Source organism: Salvelinus alpinus, chromosome 5 (assembly GCF_045679555.1).
Source record: "Salvelinus alpinus chromosome 5, SLU_Salpinus.1, whole genome shotgun sequence".
Classification (NCBI taxonomy): domain Eukaryota; kingdom Metazoa; phylum Chordata; class Actinopteri; order Salmoniformes; family Salmonidae; genus Salvelinus; species Salvelinus alpinus.
The window spans coordinates 63624533-63641637 of NC_092090.1; the positions used below are offsets into that span (position 1 = coordinate 63624533).

Sequence of the window (17105 nt, forward strand, 5' to 3'; positions counted from 1 at the left end):
TGTCTCTTCCACTTTTCCCCTGCTCTCCATTCCCCCTCGTTCTCTTTTCCCTTAATTACCTCCTTATCTACTGTCCCCCTGCATCTCTCTTTCCTTTCGTCTCTCTCCTGCTCACTTCAACTTTCTCTACTTCTTTCTCCTGTTCCCTCCCACCTTCCCTCTTTCTCTCTCCATACTCCTCTTTCCCTTTCTATCTCTCTCTCCATCTTAGATGCCTCAGATTTCACTTGCTTTGGCAATGTAAACATATGTTTCCCATGCCAATAAAGCCCCTTAAATTGAAATTGAGAGAGAAAGAGAGAGAGTGAGTGAGTGAGGGAGAGAGAGAGAAAGAGGGAGAGAGAGAATAAGAGAGTTTTTCCTGGTGGGCTGAGCAGCTGCCAGCAGAGGCAGAGGGTTCTGGTGATTCACAGAGCTCCTCTCTCCTTTTATAGCAGAAGAATGGGGATTATTTACACACACACACACACACAGCCCCTCATATGTATTATGCTGGGATGACTCCCACCAGGCCTCTCTATTTAAGGATGTGATGTACTGTATATGGATGCTGCTGGAACAGACTGGCTTTTACTGAAAGTTGAGCAAACTTAGCTGTTAACAAGCTGCAGTACGGCTCAGATGAATGTAAATGTCAAACAGGAGTAGAGAGAAACAGTCAGTAACACTCACTTGTCCCGAAGCTCTCCTCTCCGCAGAGCGAGCACCTCCCGGAGTCCATCAGGTTCCCAAAGAACCTCCAGCCTGTAGGAGTCTCATACAGCGCCACCTTCAAGGCCTTGGCCACCCTACACACACACACACACACACACGGGTTAGTGATAGTTAGAGTATGTATACACACACATAAATACGCACACGCACACACATCATTTGGATTGGACAACACACCTCTGGAGAACATAATCAACATTAGCCAATGTATGAGTAGCCCCTTTCTCCAGTTATGAGTCAGAGCTCATAAACTACAAAGTGACCTTTCAGGCTGCTGGCCTGCCAAATCAATCTGCCATCTACTTATCCAATAACTTAATAAGGAGAAAAGAGAGCATCAAAACTAGCTAACCTTTCAGCTAATTGAGCCATGTGCTCTATCACACAGTCACAGAGAGAGAAAGTGACAGCAAGAGAGAGAGAGAGAGAATACCAAAATACCTTACGACAGACAATGTATACACCCTTATTGACAAACAAACAAAACAAAAGCAAAGTCTTGTCAAAAAAGCTTTTGATTCAATTTGAGGATCTGCTATACAAATTGATGGAAAGCGGTGTTGGGGGAAAACATATGACATTCTAAAATGAATGTACACAAACAGCTTGTGCCGTTAAAATTGGCAATAAAAACACATACTGTACGTATTTCCCACAGATCACACAGACCCACAAAACAAATCAAACATCGATAAACTCCCATATCTGTTAGGTGAAATACCGCAGTGTGCGATCACAGCAGTAAGATTTGTGACTCGTTGCCAAGGACAACCAGTGGAGCACAAACTACATTGTAAATACCACCAATATTTACCTGTTTATTTATCTTTCCCTACTATTCATACTACAACTATTTGCACATTGCTAAAATAACACCTGAAATGTCTTTATCTTTTTTAAACCTTTTTGAGTGCAATACTTCCCGTTAAATTCTAATCGTTTTATGTTGATGTTGTTTTGTGTCTTCTCACTCTCTTTGGTAATGTAAACACGTTTCCCATGCCAATAAAGCCCCTATGAATATATGAATATATGAGAGAGAGAGAGAGAGAGAGAGAGAGAGAGAGAGAGAGAGAGAGAGAGAGAGAGAGAGAGAGAGAGAGAGAGAGAGAGAGAGAGAGAGAGAGAGAGAGAGAGAGAGAGAGAGAGAGAGAGAGAGAGAGAGAGAGAGAGAGAGAGAGAGAGAGAGAGAGAGGTTTCGAGGGAGGAAGCAAGCAAAGAGATAAAATCGAGAGGGGGAAAAGAGCAGGATGGAAGGAAAGTCTAGAGAGAGAGGAATAGATAGAGATATCAAAGGGAATGAGAAAGAGAGAACATAAAGGGACAAGGGGAGGGAGTTAGAGATAAAGGGGCAGAGAGAGTTAGAGCAGGAGATGAGGGAGAGAGACTAAACTTGTAGTCTGCTCTCTGGGAGGGAGCTAGTCAAAGTTCGAGTAAAGAACCAAGATGACCCCTCACCTCCTCACCTAACTCTCAGTAAATACATCAAAGCATCTGCAGCACTCACTTCTGTCATCATGAAATGCTTTGAGAGACTAGTCAAGGATCATATCACCTCTACCTTACCTGACAGCCCAGACTCACTTCAATTTGCCTACTGCCCCAATAGATCCACAGACGATGCAATCGCCATCGCACTGCACACTGCCCTATCCCATCTGGACAAGAGGAATGCCAATGTAAGAATGCTGTTCATTGACTATAGCTCAGCATTCAACACCATAGTACCCTCCAAGCACATCATTAAGATCGAGGCCCTGGGTCTGAATCCCGCCCTGTGCAACTGGGTCCTGGGCTTCCTGACGGGCCGCCCCCAGGTGGTGAAGGTAGGAAACAACACCTCCACTTCGCTGATCCTCAACACTGGGGCCCCACAAGGGTGTGTGCTCAGCCCCCTCCTGTACTCCCTGTTTACCCATGACTGGCGTGGCCATGCACGCCTCCAACTCAATCATCAAGTTTGCAGACGACACAACAGTAGTAGGCCTGATTACCAACAATGACGAGACAGCCTACAGGGAGGAGGTGAGGGCCCTGGGAGTGTGGTGCCAGAAAAATAACCTCTCACTCAACGTCAACAAAACTAAGGAGCTGATCGTGGACTTCAGGAAACAGCAAGAGCACCCCCCTATCCACATTGATGGGACTGCAGTGGAGAAGGTGGAAAGCTTCAAGTTCCTCGGTGTACACATCACTGACAAACTTAAATGGTTCACCCACACAGACAGTGTGGTGAAGAAGGCGCAACAGCACCTCTTCAACCTCAGGAGGCTGAAGGAATTTGGCTTGGCACCTAAAACCCTCACAAACTTTTATAGATGCACAATGGAGAACATCCTGTCGGGCTGTATCACCGTCTGGTATGACAACTGCACTGCCCGCAACCGCAGGGTTCTCCAGAGGGTGGTGTGGTCTGCCCAACGCATCACCGGGGGCAAACTACCTGCCCTCCAGGACACATACACCACACGATCTCACAGGAAGGCCAAAAAGATCATCAACGACAACAACCAACCGAGCCACTGCCTGTTCACCTCGCTATCATCCAGAAGGCGAGGTCAGTACAGGTGCATCAAAGCTGGAACCGAGAGACTGAAAAACAGCTTCTATCTCAAGGCTATCAGACTGTTAAATAGCCATCACTAGCACATTAGAGGCTGCTGCCTTATATACTGTACAAAGTCTTGAAATCACTGGCCACTTTAATGGAACACTTTAATAATGACTAATATTTTATGTACAGTGGGGAGAACAAGTATTTGATACACTGCCGATTTTGCAGGTTTTCCTACTTACAAAGCATGTAGAGGTCTGTAATTTTTATCATAGGTACACTTCAACTGTGAGAGACGGAATCTAAAACAAAAATCCAGAAAATCACATTGTATGATTTTTAAATAATTAATTTGCATTTTATTGCATGACATAAGTATTTGATCACCTACCAACCAGTAAGAATTCCGGCTCTTACAGACCTGTTAGTTTTTCTTTAAGAAGCCCTCCTGTTCTCCACTCATTACCTGTATTAACTGCACCTGTTTGAACTCGTTACCTGTATAAAATACACCTGTCCACACACAATCAAACAGATTCCAACCTCTCCACAATGGCCAAGACCAGAGAGCTGTGTAAGGACATCAGGGATAAAATTGTAGACCTGCACAAGGCTGGGATGGGCTACAGGACAATAGGCAAGCAGCTTGGTGAGAAGGAAACAACTGTTGGCGCAATTATAAAAAAATGGAAGAAGTTCAAGATGACGGTCAATCACCCTCGGTCTGGGGCTCCATGCAAGATTTCACCTCGTGGGGCATCAATGATCATGAGGAAGGTGAGGGATCAGCCCAGAACTACACGGCAGGACCTGGTCAATGACCTGAAGAGAGCTGGGACCACAGTCTCAAAGAAAACCATTAGTAACACACTACGCCGTCATGGATTAAAATCCTGCAGCGCACGCAAGGTCCCCCTGCTTAAGCCAGTGCATGTCCAGGCCTGTCTGAAGTTTGCCAATGACCATCTGGATGATCCAGAGGAGGAATGGGAGAAGGTCATGTGGTCTGATGAGACAAAAATAGAGCTTTTTGGTCTAACTCCACTCGCCGTGTTTGGAGGAAGAAGAAGTATGAGTACAACCCCAAGAACACCATCCCAACCGTGAAGCATGGAGGTGGAAACATCATTCTTTGGGGATGCTTTTCTGCAAAGGGGACAGGACGACTGCACCGTATTGAGGGGAGGATGGATGGGGCCATGTATCGCGAGATCTTGGCCAACAACCTCCTTCCCTCAGTAAGAGCATTGAAGATGGGTCGTGGCTGGGTCTTCCAGCATGACAACGACACAAAGCACACAGCCATGGCAACTAAGGAGTGGCTCCGTAAGAAGCATCTCAAGGTCCTGGAGTGGCCTAGCCAGTCTCCAGACCTGAACCCAATTGAAAATCTTTGGAGGGAGCTGAAACTCCGTATTGCCCAGCGACAGCCCCGAAACCTGAAGGATCTGGAGAAGATCTGTAGGGAGGAGTGGGCCAAAATCCCTGCTGCAGTGTGTGCAAACCTAGTCAAGAACTACAGGAAACGTATGATCTCTGTAATTGCAAACAAAGGTTTCTGTACCAAATATTATGTTCTGCTTTTCTGATGTATCAAATACTTATGTCATGCAATAAAATGCAAATTAATTACTTAAAAATCATACAATGTGATTTTCTGGATTTTTGTTTTAGATTCCGTCTCTCATAGTTGAAGTGTACCTATGATAAAAATTACAGACCTCTACATGCTTTGTAAGTAGGAAAACCTGCAAAATCGGCAGTGTATCAAATACTTGTTCTCCCCACTGTATATACTGTATTCTATTCTACTGTATCTTAGTCTATGCCGCTCTGACATTGCTCGACCAAATATTTATATATTCTTAATTCCATTCCTTTACTTAGATTTGTGTGTTTTGTTGTGAAATTGTTAGATATTACTTGTTAGATATTATTGCACTGTTGGAGCTAGAAACACAAGCATTTCGCTACACCCGCAATAACATCTGCTAAACACGTGTATGTGACCAATAAAGTTTGATTTGATGGGTGACTATTATTACTTCCTTCTTTCCATCACAGATGAGTCATTCAAAAGAACCTGCAACTAACATAACTGTTTGCCGATCCCAAGTTGGAAACACTGCTGAACACATCGCACTTCAATTCCAGATGCTGAATGCTGGATGGTGGAATTCAGTTGGAATTCTGAGGGGGTGATATCCCGGTGGGTGAGACGTTGAGATGTTGTCTGCACCGTGAAATAAACCCACAGTGTTTGTGTGTGTGAAGCCTTTTTATTTCCCTCAGGGAATGGCTCTGGAACAGAAAGCCTGGTGTTCCAACAAGAAAATAGAAACTCTGACCCTTTGACTCACTGTTGACGTTTCATTCGCATGTCTGCAGCCAATACAAGCACCCGGCACAGCCCTGGTCATGCAGAACGTTGCCGCAACGTTAGGGGGATGTTGGGGCAACGCTGGGGGGGATGTTGGGAAAAAGTTGTTTGTTTTCCACGACATCGTAACGGCGCTGAGGGAATGTGGTGCTTTTCTAGGGCTTAATGCTCGCACCAGCCGTGCCCTGACCACAACCTGACAACAACATAACATAAGCACCAGGCCCCTTCAGAGCTGACAACACACGAAACAACCTGACACGAGCTCACAGCTGACACATAACCTTCCCCAAACATTCCAGCGATGCTTTAGCAACGTTGTCAATTGTCTCAATGGGCAAACTCTAAAGGGAAGAAGACAGTTGCTTGTTGGCTGCGTTGACTCCCTTCGTGCTTTCAGTTAAACCCAACTGAGAACAGCAACTGTTTTCAAAAACGGACTTCGGTGATGATAGCCGATATCGGTACACAGAAAAGTTTTTCGACCAGTACTACTCCTCCCATGGGGGTGCCCTGATTCAGCTGTCAGGAAAGGCTTGGAAGACACATACAGAGACAAAAGCTTCATAGTCATTTAACTCGCATGTATCTTGTACTCCAGATGCAGTCCTCGTCATTTTCCTCTCCGTAACACAAAGATTTGTCGTCAAATGTATGTCCTCTTATAACCACAATTACAAAAACCTGTTCTTTGTTCCGTATGACAGTTGTGTTCCCATAAAGTTGTTGACTAGGAGAAGTAAACACAGTAGTTAAATTCTAATGAGAGCTATTTGGGCCTGTATCTGAGAAGCAGGCTCATGTCCAACTGTCAATCAAACTATTCAAGGCTGATATCTCTCTGCTCGTTAAATCTCCCTCCAGTGTAAAAAGACATGTTAGAAATGGACATTTGGGTGAGCACTAGTTCTTTCTCTCCCTCTCCTACTTCATCTCTCTCTTCCTTCCGTCTCTCTCTCCTGCTCTCTCTCTCCTTCTCTGGCTCTCTCTATTTCTCTCCCCACTCCTCTCTTTCTCCGTCCCTCCCTCCCTTCTCCCTCTCTCTCTTTCTCTCAGTCCCTCCATCTGTGTCCACAATGAAAACAGCCTCTTTCCCAGCAGTCTTTGCCAGAAAGGAGGGATGTTGGCAGACGAGTGTTACTGGAGACGTGGGGAGAAGATGGACAGTTTGGCCCAGGGACATTAGGGTCAGTAAGAACCAACCGTCTTCTGCATGTTTACACTGTTCCCTCACTGTAACAGACATTGTATAAGACTACTATTTAAATTAGTACTACTACCTATATCACTAACTAACATATACAATCCATCCAATGACACAATCCATTTTCCATGTCATATAATCCTGTTCCTTAATGCCAGCACCTGAATGTGTGTATAATGTATAGAACACCTAAAGCCCATATCCTGTTGCTGAGAAGGCATCATTAAGCCAACAGTGTTAGATGGGACTGGATGGATCTGGTCTCCTGAATGTTCACCATATATCCTGGTTCAGGAGGACAGGAGGACAGAGAAGCATGAGCGGGGGGATTTTCGCAAAAGGTGCTGGGCTCAGCAATGTCTCCCTGGCAACTAGCGTCACTTTCCAGTCTTATAGATGAGACCCACATAAATGCACCCAAACGCAGATACATAGACGAGCGCACACACAGACCCAACCCTACCCCCCCACACACATACACACAGACACAAACCCACACACAAATCAGGGAGACAGAATTTAAACTTTTTAAAGGCCTTGTTTTTCACTGGTTTATCCTAGTAACAGGCAGAACAGTGGCCTAGCCAAACCCCTCCTCCCCTCTTCCTCCTCCCCTCTTCCCCCTCCCTCTCTTCTCCCATCCCCCCTCCCTGGAGTGGCCAAAGCAGAGGCAGATGTTTCCTCTCCCACCTTCCCTTCCCTCACTGCAGAAACATAGGGCTTCCCTCGCTTGCGCACACACACTCACACTCACACACACACACACACACTCACACACACACACTCACACACTCACTCACAAACACTCATACACACCAATCACACAAATATACATGTATACACTGACACACACAGTCACATAAACACGAGAACACATATATACATGCAAGCATACACACACACACACACACACACACACACACACACACACACACACACACACACACACACACACACACACACACACACACACACACACACACATACACACAAACACACAAACACACACACAGGTAGAGCATGGTTGCTCTCACACTCCTTAAAAGGCATACTACTGGGCTGGGGCCATCATAAAGCTCTCCAGCACTCACTAAATAACACAACACCATTGAGATACGCAGACACAGGTACCGATACAGTACAGGAATCAGCCAGTGTGTGTATCATATGGGCGTGTGTGTATTAATCGGTGTTGGATGACCTTGTGGTGCAGTGGGACTCATGAAGATCATCTTTCATGTGTCAGTGTGTTTTGGAACAGGACATTGCAGTCATCAGTGTGTCCATGATGTTTCTATATCAGAAGACATAGCCCCAGCTCTCGTTCATCAGGTGATGAGGATAACCCTTTCTACGCTAAATTGGAGGAGGAGGGAGATGGTACGGCGGTTAGTTACCTGTGCAACCGAAGTAGGTACGTGTACAACGTTTTCCCTTTTGACTTTCTATAATATTGTTACATATTTAGTTAGTGGACAGGATGATTGCTTGAAAATAGATTGTCTTGTTATTCAAATTACTCTGCTAATCCCCTGACTTCTCCCTCTTTTGTGTGCGCGTGCGTATGCGTGTGTGTGTGTGTATACTGTACATATGTGCGCGTGAGATCAGTTCCACGGCGAGAGGGCCATCAATGACGTGATGTCACGTCAACCTCACACGTGACCTAGGGTTAGCGATAGCGGCTGCGGCCCCTTGAGATATGGGCTTGGGGAGTGAGCTCATTTCCTCCGTGGCTGCCAGCATTAACAGGACCGCCACTGAGTCCACCAACCCTCAAGAGAAGAGAGGGTCAGGGGCCAGGGTTACACACACACACAATGTTAATGTACATTACTGACCCCCTGATCACACCGTCTCAGTCACCACTGCTCTTATGTCTCAGTGTGGGGGCCTTTGGGCTGTATTTATAGGCAGATGCTGTGTGTGTGTGTGTGTGTGTGTGTGTGTGTGTGTGTGTGTGTGTGTGTGTGTGTGTGTGTGTGTGTGTGTGTGTGTGTGTGTGTGTGTGTGTGTGTGTGTGTGTGTGTGTGTGTGTGTGTGTGTGTGTGGATTGGGGTTCGCAAGAGTGGGAGACATAGGGATGAAAGAGAGAGAGGGATGAGAAAGGGATGAGAGAGAGAGAGAGACACGGAGGTGGGGGGAGGGAGAATGATGAGGCTAAAGGTGAAGAGGTGTTGAAAAATGGAAAAGTCATGTGGAGCATTTTCTCCAGCAGCCACAAACAGGGTATAGGGATATTGGTGTGTGTCCTACCTGTCTAAGGCGGTGCTGGTAGCCATACTCCTAGCGAAGCCCTTTAGTCCCAGCTGTCTGAAGTAGGGGATACAGGAGAGGTTGGCCGCCATAACAGCCAAGGAGTCTGAAGGGTTCACAAAGAAACCATTCTCACCCAGGATCATATACCGGTCCTGCAATACATACACTCATCAACCATACAGCAATACATGAAGAAATAATCAATGCATAGCCAATAAATACCTAATCTAATCCTCCACTAATTAAAGTATGTTAAAGATAAACATTTGCTGTTACTCTATCTGGCATTCCCATCCCTACCAGTTGATACACGGTTGTTTAAATGGCATCTCTCCCAATCAAATCAAATGTATGGGACACACTCCTTCCTACTAAGATGCAGCACTGTAAGCACTGGGAGAGGGCTCCAATGGAACACAAAAGAGTGACATAATTCTCCTGATGCTCGGCCCGGTAATTGAGTTAGGCTAATGTGCGTGAGCGTGGCGCTGGTGCAAATTACTACGTGAGATGTTGTGGGGGAAAAAAGAGATGTCTGTCACAGATATTAGCTGGTCCCATTGCCTAACATCCTGCTATTGACAAGGAAATAAATGCAGACAAAAACAAACAAAGGCAATTCCAAGTTCCCATTAGATAGCAGACCTGGGTCCACATAGGTCAAGTTCTTGTTTTTTCCCAAATACTTTACACATGCTTGATTTGGCTTGCTGCCAAGGAACCAATGGAATAGTCCCAAAAGTGTAAACGCTGCCCATTTAAGCAGAATCAAACATGCTCATCCTCATCAGCTCCCCTGAAAGTGTATTGTAGTACTTTGTACATTATACAGTGCATTCAGAAAGTATTCATACCCCTTGACATATTCCACACTTTATTGTGTTACAGCCTGAAATCAAAATGGAATAAATAGATTTTTCTCTCACCCATCTACAAACAATACCCCATAATGGCGAAGTGAAAACATGTTTTTAGAATTTTTTGCAAATGTATAGAAATGTATAGAATCGCTTAGTGGCAGCGATTACAGCTCTGAGTCTTTCTGGGTAAGTCTCTAAAAGCTTTCAACACGTTATTCAAGCTCTGTCAAATTGGTTGTTGATCAGTACTAGACAACCATTTTCAGGTCGCCATAGATTTTCAAGCAGATTTAAATCAAAACTGTAACTCGGCCACTCAGCAACTCCAGTGTATATTTAGCCTTGTGTTTTAGGTTATTGTTCTGCTGAAAGGTGAATTAATCTTCCTGTGTCTGGTGGAAAGCAGACAGAACCAGGTTTTCCTCAAGGATTTTGGCTTTGCTTAGCTCCATTCCGTAAATTTTTTTTATCCTGAAAAACTCCCCAGTCCTTAACAATTACAAGCATACCCATAACATGATGCAGCCACCATTATGCTTGAAAATATGGAGAGTGGTACTCAGTAATGTGTTGTATTGGATTTGTATTCAGGAAGAAACATTTAATTGGTTTGATACATTTTTTACAGTATTACTTTAGTGCCTTATTGAAATCAGGATGCATGTTTTATTCTGTACAAGCGTTCTTCCTTTCACGCTATCAGTTAGGTTAGTATTGTGGAGTAACTACAATGTTGTTGATCCATCCTCAGTTTTCTCCTATCACAGCCATTAAACTCTGTAACTGTTTTAAAGTTTCCATGGTGAAATCCCTGAGCGGTTTCCCTCCTCCCCGTCAACTGAGTTAGGAAGGACGCCTGTATCTTTGTAGCGACTGAGTGTATTGATATACCATCCACAGTATAATTAATAACTTCACCATGCTCAAAGGGTTATTCAATGTCTGCTTTTTTTATTTTTACCGATCTACCAATATATGCCCTTTGCGAGGCATTGGAAAATCTCCATGGTCTTTGTGGTTGAATTTGTGTTTAAAATTCAGTGCTCGACTGAGGGACCTTGAAGATAATTGTATGTGTGGGGTACATAGATGAGGTAGTCATTCAAAAATCATGTTAAACACTGTTTTGCACACAGAGTGAGTCCATGCAACTGATTATGTGAGTTGTTAAGCAGATTTTTTAGCGTTGCCATAACAAAGGGGTTGAATACTTATTGACTGAAGACATTTCAGCTTTCATTAATTAATTTGTCAAAATTTCAAAAAAACATAATTACACTTTGACATTATGGTGTTATAGTGTGTGTATGTAACCGATGTGAAATGGCTAGCTAGTTAGTGGGGTGCGCGCTAATAGTGTTTCAATCGGTGACATCACTCGCTCTGAGACCTTGAAGTAGTTGTTCCCCTTGCATAGAAGGGCCGCGGCTTTTGTGGAGCGATGGGTAACGATGCTTCGAGGGTGGCTGTTGTCGATGTGTGCAGAGGGTCCTTGGTTAGAGCCCAGGTAGGGGTGAGGAGAGGGATGGAAGCTATACTGTTACATGTAGGCCAGTGAAAAAAAAATCTACATTTAATTCATTTTTATTTCCGGCTTTAACAAAGTATTCAAAGTCGAGTTCTGCAGTGGGGTCACCAAAATAAAAATAAAAATAACAGTTAAGAGTACAGATTATTGTATGGGACAAGATACAAACGTTTTTAAGAAAGATACAATTTGATTGAGTTAATGTATTTATTGGTTTCTTTTCATTTTGATAAGAGATGAAAATGCAATGAATTGAAGGTTATTTGTTGATGTAAAAATCTAAATGTAATTATTTTATTAAGATTGTGTCATTCAATTTTGGGCGGGGTGGGGTCGCAAGAAATTGTTGTGGGGGAAAAAATGGGGTCCCCTCTGAGTTTGAATACCACTGCTGTAACACAACAAAATGTGGAAAAAGTCAAGTGAATACTATACTTGGTGAAGGCAGTGTTCCTCTCCTCCTCAGCTGTCTTACCCCGTCTGCATCGAAAGCAGCTCCAAAACCAATGTCTCCGCCCTTCATGGCATCAACCAATGGGGCTGCGTATGTGAGGTTGGGCTCTGGAGGCCGGCCCCCAAAGTCCTCCATGGGGACACAGTTGACAGCAGCGTTGGCAGGAGCCCCCAGCTCATCACACATGATACGGCGCACGTAGAGACCCATCACTGACAATAGAGTACAATATAATAGAAAACAATACAATGGAATATAATACAATACAACACAATACAATAGAACACAATACAATATAATCACTGGTAAGCACCTGATACAATACTGTAACTACTTTGGTCTTCATTAGTATTGTCCTACCTCCGTTCATGGCGTCTATGCGTATCTTCAGCTGTTCAGGTCCTGTCAGAAGGCTCTTGATGGCATTGAAGTCAAAGATGGTTCTCAGCAGGTTGAGGTACAACTCCACTGAGTCCACTATCTCAACTAACAACACATAGAAGAGGAGGGCAGTGGCTCAGAGTCTAGTCTGTATCTGTCTATCCATCCAATAGCATGTACTTGTATGCAAGAACAGAGTGTATGTGTGGTGAGACTGTGTATGCCTGGCGTGTGAGTGTGTGAATGTACAGTGCATTCGGAAAGTATTCAGACCCCTTCACTTCTTCGTCATTTGTTACGTTACATTTTTTTTTTAAATTCCTCTCATCAATCTACATACAGTACCCCATTATGACGAAGCAAAAACTTTTTTTTATGTTTGCAAATGTATAAAAATAAATAATAATAATACCTTATTTACATAACTATTCAGACCCTTTGCTATGATACTCGAAATTGAGCACAGGTGCATCCTAATTCCATTGATCATCCTTGAGATGTTTCTACAACTTGATTGGAGTCCACCTGTGGTAAATTCAATAGACTGGACATGATTTGGAAAGGCACACATCTGTTTATATAAAGTCCCACAGTTGACAGTTCATGTCAGAGCAAAAACCAAGCCATGAGGTCAAAGGAATTGTCCGTAGAGCTCCGAGACAGGATTGTGTCGAGGGTAAAAAAAACATTTCTGCAGCATTGAACGTCCTCAAGAACAGCGTGGCCTCCATCATTCTTAAATGGAAGTGGTTTGAAACCACCAAGACTCTTCCTAGAGCTGGCCGCCCGGCCAAACTGAGCAATCAGGGAAGAAGGGCATTGGTCAGGTTGGTGACCAAGAACCCGATAGTCATTCTGACAGAGCTCCAGAGTTCCTCTGTGGAGATGAGAGAACCTTCCAGAAGGACATCCATCTCTGCAGCACTCCACCAATCAGGCCTTTATGTTAGAGTGGCCAGACGGAAGCCACTCCTCAGTAAAAGGCACATGACAGCACACTTGGAGTTTGCCAAAAGGCACCTAAAGACTCTCAGACCATGAGAAACTAAATATTCTGGTATGATGAAACCAAGTTTGAACTCTTTGGCCTGAATGCCAAGCGTCACGTCTGGAGGAAACCTGGCACCATCCCTACAGTGTAGCATGGTGGTGGAAGCATCATGTTGTTGGGATGTTTTTCAGCGGCAGGGACTGGGAGACTAGTCAGGATCGAGGGGAAAGATCAACGGAGCAAAGTACAGAGAGATCCTTGATGAAAACTTGCTTCATAGTGCTCAGGACCTCAGACTGGGGGGCGAAGGTTCACATTCCAATAGGACAACGACCCTAAGCACACAGCCAAGATAACGCAGGAGTGGCTTCAGGACAAGTCTCTGAATGTCCTTGAGTGGCCCAACCAGAGCCCGGACTTGAACCCGATCAAACATCTCTGGAGAGACCTGAAAATAGCTGTGCAGCGACGCTCCCCATCCAACCTTACAGAGCTTGAGAGGATCTGCAGAGAAGAATGGGAGAAACTCCCCAAACAGGTGTGCCAAGCTTGTAGCATCATACCCAAGAAGACTTGAGGCTGTAATCGCTTCCAAAGGTGTTTCAACAAAGTACTGAGTAAAGGGTCTTTTTTAATGTTTTTTTCTGTCATTATGGGGTATAGTGTGTAGATTGATGAGGGGAAAAAACGATTTAATACATTTTTGGTTAAGGAAGTAACGTAACAAAATGTGGAAAAAGTTAAGGGGTCTGAATACTTTTCGAATGCACTGTATATGTGTTTGCAGTGTGTCTGTGTCTACTCTGTGTGTGTGTCTGCTCTGTGTATGCTGCTCTGTGTAGGGGCGTAGGAGCCCCCCCCCCCCAATGTTAGAAGCAGGTAACATGCCCCCCCCACACACACACAATTATTCATATTTAAAAAATCGGAACTCTCAGCTTACTGAGTTACAAAGGTAGAATACACAAGGTGCAATTTCAGAATGTGGTTGTGCATCAGCAGTTCTTATCTTGTTATGTCAGTCACTGAGAGTCACTCAATTAGCCATGTCAGCTCAAAAAAAATGCATGTCTAGCCAGCTATCTAAACTTGTAGTAATTATGGTCGAATTACCGACCGGGGGGCCCCCATTGATTTTGTTAGTCACTCTCACTCAGATATTATATTAAAAACTGAAAACATTTCTCTCCAGGAAATTGCAAGAGATTTGTCTCATGGGGCGGAGTAGAAATAACCACCAACTAAATTTCATTTAGGGCCCCCAAACGCTAGGGGCGACTCTGACTGCATGTGTGGGTATGGATGTGTGTAATCAGACCTGATAGCCACTGCAGCCCCTCGTGATGAGTTCTGATTTTTTGTGGCCCCGACCCCCATCAAAGTTGCCCATCCTTGGTCTACAGCAGGGGCATTCAACTCTTACCCTACGAACCTGCTGGTTTTCTGTTCTTCCTGATAATTAATTACACCCAGGTCTAAATACAATACAATTTGTGTCCCAGGTCTAAATCTGTCCCTGATTAGAGGGGAACAATGAAAAAAAAAGGATTGGAACTGGCTTCGCGGTCCAGAGTTGAGTCTGAGGGGTCTTGGGCAGCGTTTCCCAAACTCGGTTCTAGGGAACCCAAGGGTTGCACGTTTTAGTTTTTGCCCTAACACTACACAGCGTATTCAAATTACCAAAGCTTGTTGATTAGTTGATTATTTGAATCAGCTGGGTAGTGCTAGGGCAAAAGCCAAAACGTACACTCTTTGGGGTCGCATGGGCCGAGTTAGGGAAACCCTGGTCTAGAGGGTGTATTGGATGTGTTAACTTAATTCAGGAGTGAGGCAACGATGATGATACCCACAGACAGACAGATAGGCAGAGAGGGAGAGCAGGTAAGATAGTGAGAAGGGCCACTCCAAGCTCATAGAGTTCATAGACTGATCTGTCATAGTGTGAATCAATCGGAATGATCATATATGGTCTCTGATGAAACGATAGCAGCTTAAGTCTAGAGGGTGTATTGCATGTGTTAACTTCATGCATGAGAGAGGCAGCCATGATGATATAAAAAAAAAATATATATATATATATATATATAATTTTGCCGAGTGGAGATTCATTAATTTCAGTTTGACCTTTCATGCATACCTTTTTTATTTATTAAAAAGGTTTTAACACAGTATAATAACTGTATTATAAGTTGACAATATCACAATAAGTTTCAACCCATACTGTATGTAAAGCAGCAGTTGTAACAACCCATACTGTATGTAGAGCAGCAGTTGTAACAACCCATACTGTATGTAGAGCAGCAGTTGTAACAACCCATAATGTATGTAGAGCAGCAGTTGTAACAACCTGACATAGTGGAAGACAGAAAAATACTAGGAAATTAATCATACAGTAGCAGAGAAAGAGTACAAAATGGTTGTGTATTTGAATATATGCACATTAACGGTCACACTGGTATTCAGTACAGTACGAATGGCCACGGCCCTCAAGACTGACTGGACTGTATCAGAGTAAATGCCCCTCTACAAGGGCCCCCTTAGCCTTGTACATTTGACCATTTGTAAGTTCATATTTTTCTGTATCCTTTTTTCAAGTCACTATAAATTAGCATTTAAAACCAATTTTTTCAACAACAAAAAATCCCACGTAGCAAAATAGTTCCCCCCCAATGTCATTGTCGCTTCAACGCCCCTGGCTCTGTGTGTGTCTGGTCTGTGTGTGTCTAGCCCGTGTGTGTCTGGTCTGTGTGTGTCTGGTCTGTGTGTGTCTAGCCCGTGTGTGAGTCCTGTACCTCTGAAGGGTTTGAACTTGTTCTCCAGGTCAAAGTCGTGGCGTCCCAGCCTGGCCAGGTCAATGCGGAGGTCAGGACATATGGCATACTCCTCCAGGGTCCTACTCACCTGGGCAATCTTCTCCATCACCGTGTCCGGAGACGGGCCTATGGGGGGGTGGGACGGTTACCATGGACACTAATGTTTGCACATTATGTGACCTGTTCCTGGTCTATGGTTGTTGTTATACAGTGGCTTGCAAAAGTATTCACCCCCCTTGGCATTTTTCCTATTTTGTTGCCTTACAACCTGGAATTAAAATAGATTTTGGGGGGGTTTGTATCATTTGATTTACACAACATGCCTACCACTTTGAAGATACAATTTTTTTTATTTATTGTGAAACAAACAAGAAATAAGACCAAAAAAATGAAAACTTGAGCGTGCATTACTATTCACCCCCCCCAAAGTCAATACTTCGTAGAGCCACCTTTTGCAGCAATTACAGCTGCAACCCCCTCCTTTCCCCTGTAACTATTCCCCAGGTCGTTGCTGTAAATGAGAATTTGTACTCAGTCAACTTACCTGGTAAAATAACGGATAAATAAAAAAATAAAAAAATAAATGTATTTTGGGGTATGTCTCTATAAGCTTGGCACATCTAGCCATTTAAATTTTTGCCCATTCTTCAAGGCAAACCTGCTCCAGTTCCTTCAAGTTGTATGGGTTCTGCTGGTGTACAGCAATCTTTAAGTCATACCACAAATTCTCAATTGGATTGAGGTCTGGGCTTTGACTAGGCCATTCCAAGACATTTAAATATTCCCTCTTAAACCACTCAAGTGTTGCTTTAGCAGTATGCTTAGGGTCATTGTCCTGCTGGAAGGTGAACCTCTGACCCAGTCTCAAATCTCTGGAAGACTGAAACAGGTTTCCCTCAAGAATTTCTCTGTATTTAGCACCATCCATCATTCCTTCAATTCTGACCAGTTTCCCAGTCCCTGCCGA

The 17105-nt window shown here is 44.0% G+C and overlaps 1 protein-coding gene across 1 annotated transcript in view; it reads right to left on the bottom strand.

The window, feature by feature from the left end:
* The window catches only part of LOC139576482 (phosphoglucomutase-like protein 5), a 37631-nt gene that overhangs the window by 15184 nt on the left and 5342 nt on the right, over positions 1-17105 (bottom strand). The window contains exons 3-7 of the mRNA XM_071402642.1: positions 16118-16264; positions 12314-12439; positions 11975-12165; positions 9109-9263; positions 673-788 (exon numbers count right to left, since the gene is read on the bottom strand). Of these exons, the coding sequence (XP_071258743.1) occupies positions 673-788; positions 9109-9263; positions 11975-12165; positions 12314-12439; positions 16118-16264 (735 nt within the window). The remainder of the gene's footprint in view (positions 1-672; positions 789-9108; positions 9264-11974; positions 12166-12313; positions 12440-16117; positions 16265-17105) is intronic.